The sequence below is a fragment of the Passer domesticus genome, chromosome 2 (genome assembly GCF_036417665.1).
Source record: "Passer domesticus isolate bPasDom1 chromosome 2, bPasDom1.hap1, whole genome shotgun sequence".
Classification (NCBI taxonomy): domain Eukaryota; kingdom Metazoa; phylum Chordata; class Aves; order Passeriformes; family Passeridae; genus Passer; species Passer domesticus.
The window spans coordinates 71,385,406-71,398,613 of NC_087475.1; the positions used below are offsets into that span (position 1 = coordinate 71,385,406).

The 13,208-nt window shown below is 38.6% G+C and overlaps 1 protein-coding gene across 6 annotated transcripts in view; it reads left to right on the forward strand.

Annotated features, from left to right (window-relative positions):
- Positions 1 to 13,208, forward strand: part of ATP8A2 (ATPase phospholipid transporting 8A2) — a 311,854-nt gene that overhangs the window by 164,082 nt on the left and 134,564 nt on the right. For all 6 annotated transcript variants that reach the window (XM_064409174.1, XM_064409175.1, XM_064409177.1 and 3 more), the window contains 2 exons: positions 430 to 613; positions 4,556 to 4,666. In XM_064409174.1, coding sequence (XP_064265244.1) covers positions 430 to 613; positions 4,556 to 4,666 — 295 coding nt within the window. The remainder of the gene's footprint in view (positions 1 to 429; positions 614 to 4,555; positions 4,667 to 13,208) is intronic.

A 13,208-nucleotide genomic window follows, 5' to 3' on the forward strand; every position in this document is an offset into this window, starting at 1 on the left:
AGTGTCTCTGAATGTATTTGTGGTCTTTCTTCTTCTGGATGGTGATGACAGGAGGCAGGGAAGCCTTCACTGTTAATCTGTAAACTGTCATAGTTGAAGAGGAAACTCACTTCAATGTGCCCCATATAACATCACCAGTGTTATGTCAGTTAGGAGGGGCTGGGTAAGGAAAACAAAGCTTTGAAACCTTTCATATAGATTTGGTCGTCTCTGCATCTACTACAGCAAGTAGGTAAATGTGAAACTATTTTTAAAGTTACTTTTTTCTTCTGAAATAATTTGGCATGGGTTCTGAAGCTTAGTTGTTGAATAAAGGAACTTCCCAGCAACTGCCTTTGATTACTTCTAAATGTAGGTTACAGCTGTCCTTTTGGGAAAGGCACATAGCTCAGCATGTGAGAAACTGACACCTTTTTCTCTCCTTTTCAGAGTATCTCCTCTACAGAAGTCTGAAATAGTAGACATGGTCAAGAAACACGTCAATGCCATAACACTTGCCATTGGGGATGGTGCCAATGACGTAGGAATGATCCAGACAGCTCACGTTGGAGTGGGGATCAGTGGCAATGAGGGCATGCAGGCAACCAATTGCTCGGATTATGCCATTGCACAGGTCAGATGCAAGAATGAACAACTGCAATATCATCTTTGAGAAATGCACTGTGCAGCCATGTAGTGCTCTATTGGCTTCTTCTAAGCTAGAGGCATCTCTGATTGTTTCTTTTTCCAGGCAGCTGTCTAGAACATATTTTGGATATATTTTTGGTATTTGTTATGATTTTGTATTCTTCAGGGCAAAGCTCCACCTCTCTTCAAAGTTGTAGTTTCCTCCTGACAGCTGTACAATATCTTGGTTCTTCAGTAATCAGGGGGAAGCAGTTTCTGTGATGCTTGTGTTAATATGATTTTAAGTAACTGATCTGTCTTGGTGCAAACTCTTTTCTTACTATTAGTACGTACTATAACCAGGTGTGTGAGAATTTGGCTGTTTGGCAGTTATTAATTTGAGGTAGGTCCTCTATCTTTTTTCCCCCCACCCCCTGTGTTGCATCCAAGAATGGATCACCGTTCTAGAGAGCTGGCCAGCTTTTTCATTTTGCATATCTTATTTTGAACATTATTTGGGTGAGAGCTCCTAAGTTAGTTCATCAAATTCAGAACTGATTACTGCAGCTAAAAAGAGGAGTTAAAAGCCTTTTTTGTTCGTTTGTTTTGCTGAAGAAACCACAATTTAGAATCAAGATTTTGAAAGAAAAATCAGAAAGGAAGAAGATGCTTCAGTTGCTGAATATCCTCTGAATACTGTTTACACCTGAGATGCTCTATGTGTTTGAGACTGATGCAGGGCAAAACCAGATCCAACTGACAGGAAGCAGAGATAATCCCTTGTCTCCTCCTTGACCAGAGCTTCAGCTGATGTTCCCTTCTGGAAGGGTATAGTCAGGTTTGTTCTACCAAGTGACGTGAAATACTACCATCTTTTGATAGCTATTCAGGTTTGAATAACTGAGACCTTTCTAAAAACCTATCTTGAGAATTTTAGGCAGTTTTACCAAGTTTTTCTGTCATGAACAGTAGCATATTCCAAATATATACCAGTATAGGAACTGCCATAGCCATTGTTTCTGGTATCTCATAATGAGTTTTACATTTTTAATTTCACTGGATTATATATAGCTTCTGCTGCATAACTTTATGGAATACTCTTTACCTGGACTTCCTCAGATCATTTATTACTTCTGCTTTGGTAACTAAGCGTAAGCAGCAAGAGTTTTGTCCGTAGAAGGCCCTACATATGGTATTTCTTTTGTGTCGCAGAAGCGTTAAATCTGGAGAAGAAATTCCATGTCATGTGGTGCTTTTGCACTAAAAAATCCCTCTGCTTCAGTTTAGTGTTAGAACATGGAAGCTGCTCTTAGTTTAAATGCCAGTCAGCAAGTTACTGACAATAACGATGAATCTTTTTCATTCAGTAGGAAATAAAAGCTGGTGACACCAGCACAGGATTGCAGCATTCAAAAATTAGTGAAACACCGTGGAATTGGGGTTTTTGTGATTGTGTAGAAGAATTTGCACTGATTAAATCAGAAAACATAGAAAAAAATCCCTTTAATAGAGGAGACTAATACTGTGTGCTAGTATGTGCTTAAAAAAAAAAGTAAATTAGTGTTCAAAAGAAAAACTTGATCTCCGTGGAGTGTATTTCTTTCAGCAAAGACATGTAACTCCCACTAAAACATTACTGTATGTGCATGCCTTGAAGGCAGAGTATGTTCTTATTGAGTAATTTAAGACGACCACTGTAATGTAGCATCTCATGTTCAAATGCTATTTCAAATGCAGTGCTGCCAGAAGTAGGCACTTAGAGAAGAGAGAGTCTCTATATAGGCTCATTTGGGATTCCAGGGAGAATCAAAGCATAAACCAAATAAAAATAAAAAGCCAACTTGTGTCTGACTCCACTTGAAATAGCTTCCACAGGTGCAAGGAGCATCTGTTTGGATCATCCTTTTCCCTTTAAATGATATTGCACCAGTGACCTCTGTTTAGAGAATTCCCAAATCAAATGACCTAACTAGTTAGAGAGACAGTAGTAGACTTTAATAACTTTTTTTTCCTCAGTAAATAGCTTTATAAACTTAATCCAGAGAACATCTGGTGTCTAGGGACTGTTTCCTTTCCTTAATTAAGAAAGCTCCTTTCTTCAACAAATGTTCTTGTTTCGGTTTTCTTCTTTGGAAAAATTGGCTTTTTTGGATGCCTTTTCTGTGTCTTAAAGCCCCCAACGTGCCATCACCTCATCCTTTGGTCAAGATAGATTCTAGAAGATAATCTCTGTATAAAATAAGTTACGCTAGGGTTCATACAGAGACAACTGTAAGAACTCCACACAGTTTCACAGGTAGGCTGGCCAGATGGTCATAATGTTTCCTGCTGATTTAAAATGCTGTTAATGCAGGAGCACCCAAACAAGGATAGTGTCTTGGTAGAGCCCCTGTCTGTACTGCTCTCTGTCAGTAGCTGTGTGCTTGCATAATAGCAGCATCAAAGCAGATTTAATTCTTTGCCATGTCTTAATGGGAGCCTTCACTGCTGTGAGCAGGCTCTGTGTGCTCTTTAGGCTCTGAGTATCTTCCTTGCTGTGTTCATTTTCATGAGAGCACAAACAAGAGCAGTTAATGGTAGGATTTTTGTTGCCTTGACCTTTCAAGAAGGCCACATCCTCGATGGTCACTTGTTAGATTCAGCGATGTTCTCAGGCTGTTTCTGACTGTTCTCCACAGGAGCTTTGGGATGGCTTGTAAGGACATCATGGCACATTCCCCATCACCTTGATGGTGTTTTGTTAGTGATTTTGATGAGGAAAGTTGTAGCTCTCCTGCAAATTAACTTGAGGCATTTAGGGGTCTAACAGGTCAGCTACTCCCTTGGGAGTGTCCCAGTTATAGCTCTAGCTCAAGTTAAACTGAGAACAGTGAAGCCTGGTTCACTTTTGTTTTCTCTCCTTCTCTGCTGGCATATCCTAACAAATCTGAGTTGCTCATGCATGGTAGAGAGGCTGTCCTTACAGGATTTGTGGTTCAGTGATTTCATTGCTGGAAAGCATGGGAGCAGAGCTGCCTCACTAACTCATTACTGTAGCTTTCAGTTTCAGATAAGTTTTGGTCAAAATAAATTATCTGTAATCTACATTTAGAAAGTCAGGGTTTTCCTGTCAAGTCACTTTGTGGATAAGGAAGCAAAGCAAATAGTTACCTTAGTGTCCAAGATCCTTTCAGGTATATATGTGCTAAACAGTAAACACAGTCATCTCTTTGAGCTGTGAGCAAAAGAGGAATGCTGCAGGTCATAAAAAAGGTTCACTAACAAAGCCAAGATGAGAAAATTATGCATTTCGCAGTCTGGATTACAACACTGGCTCCATAAAAGTCCATTTTCAAAAGTTCTGAATTTGAGCTCCCTCTGGGGTTCAAACTAGCATTAAAAGGTACACAATTCTACAAGATTAATTTACTTGCCCTTTTTGGCAAACGCACCTTGCTTTATACAATATTTTATATAACACACAATCACATGCATTTTGTGGGCAGAAAATGTTAATGTAAGTATCTATTATCTATAAATGGATATCTTTTTCCACTTTTGTTCCCCTTCTGTGTACTCTCTTTCAGCTCAATACAGTATTGTTTATTAGGTTGTTCATTTTACACAGAGAAAAGAGATTCTGAACTTTGTGAGCCGTCAAACATTGATTTTACCATCAGGATGGTAATAAAAATTGAAGACATTTTGCCATTTAAAACCACTTTTTAGAACCTTCAGAAGTTTTGCTACAAAAAAGATTTTAGCTTTAAGTATTTTAAGAATTGTTTTTTGCATATATCTTCTGTTTACTTGTTTAAATATTGCACTTCAACAGCTTACAGGGCTGATTTGAGGATTTTTTTTTTCCTTGAGGACTTTCTTAGTTTCAACTTGGTTTACTTGGTTTACTTTCAACCATTTTTTTTTAGCAATTCTTCATATATGTAAATACTTCTTTTCTGTCTTTCAGTTTTCCTACTTGGAGAAGCTACTGTTGGTCCATGGTGCTTGGAGTTACAATCGAGTTACCAAATGCATACTGTACTGCTTCTACAAAAATGTGGTTTTGTATATTATTGAGGTAAGAGTAACTAAATGGATGGGTCTTACTAGTGCTTATTCCTTAAATCATCTCTTATAACTAGAAAAGCTCACCCAAATGGATTGAGCAAGAGGGACTGCCATTTTTTCCCATGTTTAACGATTTAAAATTCAGTTTTCCTCCTCAAATCAGTTCACTTGAATCTTTCAGTGTTTGTAAAGGGCACCAAAGGTTTTCAGTACTGAGAAGCTTTGCATATGAGATGTCAAAGTTCATTCCTTCTGTGCAGATACTCTTATTGAAAGCATCTTTGTATTCATGGAAATATTTCAATTAGTTCTTATATTTATAAAGACTGGCATTTGGGAGCTAAATTTAATCAAAAGTTCATTTAATAGCATTTAATAGGCAAATAATAAACTATTCAAAACTATAGCTTTACCTTCCAAGTTACAAAGACTATGGGTTAGCTGGAACTGAAATTAGTTTGCTTTGTTTTCTGGAAAGAGATGACGTAATTTTGCAAATGACATTCATTTACAAAATTAATCAGGTTATTTGATTTAATAATTAAAACATAACTGTATTTTGAAAATAGTTTGCTAGAAGGTGTCGATTCCCGAAACTGGTTTTCAAAGAGGGCTGAATACTGTCACTACCATTCCATTTCAGCAAGCTTAAGACAGGAGTGTAGTTCTCATGCTGCAGAATGTAGTCTTGAATTTAAGATCTATCAGGAAGGGAATTTCATAACATGCTATTGCCTAGTTAGAAATACTTAAGGAACTTGAAGTCAATGGTTTGATCAGTTGAGTATCAAGTGATCACTTGGTACAGCATTTTCCACAATGTTCATCAGTTTTATTAATATATATGCATATAGATTAGATTTTCTATTTCTTTATACAGCTGAGCAGCCATGAATGAGGTTAACACAAAATTGCAACATTTATAATTAGGCAGGTAGTTATATCAATTAGAGGAAATAGGGAGTGAGTAATATTTTGCTATTCAGTAAGTAATATAATGATCAGAGTGGTCAGGATTCCTGATTCCAGCAGGGTTTGATCATCTTCTGTGTATGTTAGAGAACAGATTGTCCACTAACTTGTTTCGCTTTTCCTGTGCTATTTCTCAGTTAGCTGTTATCTGTTAAAATTTCAACACTCATTAGTCTATTGCAAGAGAGTTATCCTATACATCATGTTTTTAGTAAAGGTTTTTACATGCTGTTGGAGATTATAACAATATTGTTGTTATTGTGCAAAGAAAATGTAAATAGCTTTAAAAAAACCTCTTCTATTGTATTTCTTACTGAGCATGGCTGGCTGTTGCTGGGGTTTTGCCTTAATGTTTCAGAAAATGCTTAATAGCTTCATGATCTTCTTCTAGGATTCTTTTCTGTATTTGAAAATTAGTTTTGGAAGTCCTGCTTCTAGCTTATTATAGCACCACGTGTCTTTGTTTCTTTTACCATAGTCTAACAAACAAGTTCTGCACCAAATGTTGTATGGCAAAGCTGTGCTTTTCCATATAAGCAAGGAGTTGAATACAAGTGAAGTTCTCTGGGACCTCCATCCTGACGTAGCTCAATTATTTTATCTTAGGGTGGAATTTTATTCACCAGGTGTCTCTGTTATATAAAATCCAAGTCTGCTCTGAGAATATGACATCAGAGGTTCTCTCTAGTTAGGCCATGTTCAGTTCTTTTTGCATGCTGTCCTGAGCCAAATGAGCTTTTGTGTCCCCTCATGTCCATGTCTGAGGAAAAGACAGTTCCATCCAACATCTGAGCACTGAAACATGTCTTACAAGATGCAGCTCTGCACCTCAGTTACATCTCTGTGCTTGTGCTGCATAGAAGTTGGGAGCAAGTTTAAAGCTTTAAGGGAGATGAAGTGACAGAAATAATCCTGTTGTCCTGCAGCAATGGGAAGAGCTCAATTTGGTTTTCCCTGGTGAGTTTCCTTCACTAGCAGCCTTAAGGAACTTCCCCTCCCAAACTGTGTAAAACTAGCCAAATTGCCTGGAAACCCAAGAGAAACCAGTTTTGGTATCCTGGGGATACAGGGTGGAGAGAAGTGATCTTTAATTCTCTCCTTAGCTTTATACAAAGAAAGAGAGGTTGTTTTGTGTATGTGCTGTGAGGCTTGGCAGTGTTGATCAGTTGTGGTATGGAATGGTGCTCATGAAAGAGATGCATCACGAGGGAATAAATCCTTCAACTTCAGAGAAATGTAGTTAAATGCCTGGCACTTCTGCACTGTTGCTTATGTATATGGTGTGTTCCTGATTGTTTCCCAGTGCTCTGGACAAGTTTAATATTTACCTATACTTGCTGCTTGGATATGTGGTGTATGGGGAATATCCTTTTAGCATTGTAATGAAACAGGGATTTGAACTTGAGCTACTTTCTAAGTATCTTCAGAAGGATTGTACTAAGTAAATATTTATACAGTTGAGTGAAAAAGCACATCATGAATATGACTGCCAGTTCTGCCTTTGTTACTGTATCTGTTTTATTTCAGTGGAGTTTTAACACCTGAGGAATAGATATAGTAAGCCTTATATAAATGGCTTTTGCAGCAGAGAGGCACTTGGGGCTATCATAACTTTTATTCCCTGATACTTTGCAAATACCAGAGGGAAGGAAGAGGTGGTGGTCCAGCTTGGCATGCAGAATATCTGGACAGAACTTGCAGAAGCATGCAAGTTAAGGTGTTAAGATTTAACTTAATTAAACAATGGTAAATGCTTGAGAAGAGCATATTGCCATCTCTTTTCCTAGCATCCCAATGTTGGTATGCTAAAACCCCTCATACATTAGAAGTTCATCTTGATACCAGTTATGTACACTTAAACCTGGAGGATCCAAAGTGTTGCATCCCTGGAACTTTAAATTCACCAGCTGTTTTTCAGGTTCTGGGCTAAAATACAGAATTTGGGGTTTTGTGAAAAGTACACTCAGGTAATTGTAGGCATGGGCTCTGCTCCTAGGAGGTGCTGTGGCGTTAAGGCTGGTCCTTATCTTTCTGCAATGGCTGATTCTTTGTGGAGAGACAGGGGCCCAGGAACTGTTTTCAGTTGCTTTGATAACTAAAATGTATGCCCATATTGAGATAGTTCCATGCAGCTGGAGAGGCGGTGCAGCAGACAGGAGGCCTTGTGGTTTAGTGATTGCAGGGCAAATGGAGCTGAGAGTGTGTTCTCCCTCTCTCTCGAAAAAGCTCTTCTAGTATTTTTCAAGAGGTGAATTTTAAGTCATCAAAAGTTTAGTGAAATCTGAAAAGATTTTGTCTTGGCTTAACAACTGGAAACTCTACATTCCTTTCCTTTCTCTAGCCTGGTCTCTCCTTTACCATTTCTTCATCACTGTCCTCCTGCCATTCTCTTGATTTCTCCCCTTGATTTTTGAAAATACAAATCTAAGTGAAATATAACTAAAAAGCACAAAGAGAAGCAGATCCTAGAAATTGAAGTCCTTTTGGTGTAATTCTTAGCCCGATTCCTGAATCCTTGTATATCACTGCTGTCAAGGTGCTTCAGGGTATGAAGTTTAGGTCCTCTTACTGTCAAAAGGGGTGCAGAATCTAGCCTTTCCATCCACAGAGCTGGTTGGCAGATTAATTGCTGCTTCTTCCCCACTCTTGACTATCCGTGCGGGGTCTGTCCTAAGAGTAGCAGGGGAATCTGAATGGAAAGCTACCAAGATGGCCAAAGGGATGAAATGCAAATATAAAGCTCTCTCTTTGGTATCCATTCCTGTGTTTCCCATGTCTGCATGCACCAGCAGTGTGCACTAAATCTGTTTCTAAGGAAAGCCAACCATTCAGCATCATCCTGAGGCACAAGACCAGTGACCGGGTTTCAACTTTTAAAGATGTGACAGACAAGTAGCTGGGCATACTCACAAAATACCATTTCGTTCAATTGCTTATGTAGCTGACTTCAAGCTGAGTAGTGAAACAAAAGATGTGTTTCACATCTGTTGAGCAGATATGTTTAACTGGGGATGATATAAAGTTGTCCTGTTGACATCAGAGCTTTGAAATATAGCTGATTTCAAATGTAAAAAAATACAGGAATGTTGCTTTCATGTCATGCTTGGAGAAGTAGAAACACAGCAAGATCAAAGGTGGTATCAGAAATATCAGGTAAGAGTTCAAGGCCTTTGGGAATGGTTCTGTGGAAACAGTAGCATGGAAGATAGCTTTCAGGCCAACTCAGTGTGCAGGAAAAATATGCTCAGTACTTCACTGTAGCACATAGGCTTTTTGAAACATACTTAATATGAAGCACTTTGTTATTATGTATTGCAGAATGAGTCAGGGGTGGGAATAGATGGCCCCAGTGTCAATGTCTGGCAGTGCAGGGCCGTGACAGAGAAATGAACGGCAAGTGAGAAGGGGAGAGTATAATGTACATACCTTGGTTGCTGCATAATTTTAATTTCTACTTAAGAATCCAGAGATAAATTGTAAGCCTAGATTAGAAAGCTGCTTCTTTGTAGCTGCTGAAAGGGACATCTAATATGTGAGCGGTGTTAAACAAACAAGATAAGCATACTGAACAGCACAACACTACGATCATAAGTTTTATTCTGGAGCTGAATTTCCAAGTTTCAAAAGCTCTGAGCAAACACAATACCTAGATAAACATGCTTTTAAGCAAGAGGTGATTTTGTGAGTCAGCGAGGTCTGGCAATGAGAGCTGTTAAGTGCTCCATGCACTCCTAGTGGTCACCACTTCAGGCGAGCTGATAGCACAGGCTGCCAAAGCACACAAGAAGTGTTGCTGCATGAGACTTTGCATTTGTTTTTCCTGTTTTCTTGCTTTTCCATCAAACCCAAGAGGTATTTTAAAAAATATGGAAAGCAGGCATGGGAATTTAAACTCTTTTCTCCAAATTGTAGGCAGAAATGAGTGTATCTGTTATGGTATTAAAAATACACATCTATAATGCTTCTGTGTGCTTATCCCTGATATATATTATCTGACTTTTACCTACATCTCTATGCTTTGCTTCCAATTGACTCTACCACTCTTAAGTTACAGCAGGCAATAGAAAACCTTAAGCATGGGGATTTTTGCAGTATGTTGAGGACTGAAGTGCTATAACTATTGTCATATAAAGCAACTTTCTTAAAAAATAAGAGCAGTCTTTTCCTGCAGTGTTAAATTAAGGATGAGAACATATGATTGCAAAACTTTCTAACAAGGATAACAAGAATAAAGGTAGCTAGCTGTCTTGTCCTCTTATTCAAATTATTCAGTTGCCTGTTCAAATACTTCAAATGCCAGTAGGCATTTAATAATCCTTGCTTCTGTGCATATACTCAGTTGGTGTGATGAGCTTAGCACAATGCTCTTCTCGTGGTGAAGCAAAGGAGGAATGTGTGTGTGACTTTCATTTTGTATCATTTAGGAATCTAGATTTGAATTCTCACAAATGTATGCATATCGTGAATATGTAACTGACTCTTTGTAGATGGGTGCTTTCAGGTAGCAAAAGGTGGGATTCAATGTCCTTAAGATTGGTATCAGGTTTAAATTAGGTGTCTGAGAGAAATGTATGTAGTGTCCATGTAGATAACCTTGGTGGAAGCTCTGAGCTCATGGAGAGCAGTATGGGACTGGCAGGTATGTCAGAGGACCCACAAACCTGTCTAAAGCAGCAGTACTGAGAGGCCTGTTTTAAGGTAACCACATCCTACCCAGAAAGAATCTCTTTTGTTCTCTTCTTATGCGTTTTTGAAACATGTAAAAGAAAATAATTCCATACCTCTCAGCTAGGGTAATGTTAATCAGTTTAAAAAGTGCCTAATATTTGTGGAGGGTATAGTACAGAACTTGAAAGACATGAAAAACACAGGAATGAACACAGTGTGAGGAACAAAGCATTTTATTTCTATAATTAGTGGGAAAACAGGTCTTACGTAGGTGCTTATTTTTCTCTTGCACTGTTCATCAGCCTTGTACACAGGTTTAACATGGAGAAGACCTAGGCCAGCACAGAACACTATCCCCTTCCTGCCCACCAGAAAACCTGATTGCAGGCTCCAATTCAAGAAAGCATTCTTTAGTAGCAATAGTTACAGGAAACAGATTCTACAAGGAGCCTGCCAAAGTTCTTGGTATATTGTAAAATACAGTTTTCTAACCTAATCCAAAATTTTCCAGATAGTGCTTTGCTTTTTGTTCCTAAAAATATATCTGAATTCTTTACAGTACCTGGTTTATGTGCTGCTACTGTCAATTTGTTCTCTGTTTCAACTCCCCCTCTTGTCTGAAGAAATTCAGCATTGTGTATGGGCTGCTCTCATCAACTTTAATCCATGATTGACTTCTTGTTTTTTGGCTTCCTAATCGAGCACATTAATCCCAAGAGTTTCCAAGGAATCAGTCATGAAGATAAATCTGTGCTAATTCTCCTTTCTTTTTGTAGTGCTATGCTCTGCACAGTGAATAATGACAGAGCAGTCCATCTTCCCAGAAAACCAAATTGGCCCAGCTATGGAACGGCTGGGTTTGATTTTTCCCAAGCATGATGGAAACTATCAGCATTTTTCTGAATTTATGAGCACTGCCTTGATTACACCCTGCAGCCAACAAAACCTGTAATTTTTCAACATTCCAGATATTATAAATGATAAATCAGGTTCCTTTGTATGATCTCAAAATCTCTAGATGGAACACCCATCAAGTTCAGTACACACTGCAATGGAAGAGATCTACTCTGATATTTTATTGGACACAGATTATGTTGAGTGCCTGGATTAATTTGTTGTGTACACTTACATAAGAGGAATGTGAACAGCACAGTGATTCTTACCTCCCTCCTTGGTAAAATGTATGCTTAATTTGGTGTTAAAAATGTTAAATTCCTAATTTGGTGGATTTATACCAAAGCAATGATAATGTTGGGCCATTCGATGTGAAACATTTAGTCATCTCCAGAACAGTGTGTTCTCCAAAGCCAAAATCCTTTCATCAGTAAATGTTTTTTCACTTTGACTATGTCACCAATAAAAATACAAGTTCATGTTTAGAAGAGAGATAGCCTAATAGGAAGAAGTTTTTACTAGGGAAGATAAACCTATATTATGAAAGTTAGGAAAATCCAAGGCTAGGTTTTTTCCATCACAAAACGAGTTTTGAAATTCAAGAGTTCATTGTTGATCATTTCAGCCCAGCTTTCTTTCCAAAAGCTCAGATTTCTCACATAAAATATAACTCCTCTTATGGCCTTGAGCATGGAATTGAAAAACATTGACTGCTCTGACTCCGTGTTGGATAAACCATTGTTTTAATAAAAAATACTTTTTTAATAAAAAATACTTCCATCTAGGCTAATGCAGTGCACGTGACGTTACTTGTTGATACAGAGAAGGCTAAATTTCAAATTTGTGTTGGTGTTGAAAGTGTAGATAAACCTTATAATGGAATTACTTGTGCTTAGCACTTGAATGCTGAGTTTAGCAATGCTGTTCTGCACTGAAGGCATGATTTTGAGGGAGTTTTTTAAAAATCCAAAACTACAGATACATCAATGCATATATGGTAATACATTTATTCACAAGTATATCCTTTGGGCCTGTGCTGGTTTTCTTTCTGGCCTACACCCCTCTAAATGTGCTTCCTTTAGTAGAGACATTCCTCATCTGCATGGGAATAACTGAGAGCAAAGTAAGGTCCCATGCATATTGCCTGTGTGAAGCAGGATTTTATGTCTGTTTTTCTTTTTGTTAGATAAGCCATGGGGCTGTCATGATGAAGATGTGAGATTTCTCCATTTCTATCTGTACCTCATTGCTCTAAATAGCAATCTTCAAAATACATTTATCCAGCAATTTACTTGCCTTTCATAGAATTGTAGAATAAGCTCAGTTGGAAGGAACCCTCAAGGACCATCAAAGTCCAGCTCCCGGCCCTGCATAGAATATCCCCAAGAGAGTCACACCATGTGCCTGGGAGCATTGTCCAAACACTTCTTGAGCTCTGTCAGGCTGGTGCTGTGACCACTTCCCTGGGGAGCCTGTGCCAGTGCCCAGCCACCCTCAGGGTGAAGAACCTTTTCCTGATATCCAGCCTACACATCCCCTGGGACACCTCCATGTCGTTCCCTTGGGTCCTGTTGCTGGTCACCAGAGAGATGAGCGTTTGAGAATGGTAATACACAGTGCTAAGCAAGGAGGCTGAGGAAGACTTGCACTGGTGCCAGTGACTGCTGACAATTTGGAGCAGTGAGTTTAATTCTCTTGTTTAGCTTTGAGGCACTGACGTTAAAATGGCCATGCAAATGTGTGTGTTCTGTTACTTAAACACAGCTTGGAAGGTTTCAGTCTTCCAGGGGAGAGAAAAGCAAAATTACTTCTACTCAATGAGCTGTATCTGCTGCAGTTAAACTCGGATGTTATCCTGGTATTTCAAAACACTGCTTAGCCTAGGTGTGAAAAGGAGGTTGCTGCAGTTCTTTTTGCACAGCTCTATGTAAAATGCTTTTCAGAGTGACAGAGGATTTGGAAATGCTGCAAACAAGGTTTAATACTGATTCATAAGTCATGCCTTTGTGCAATTTCAG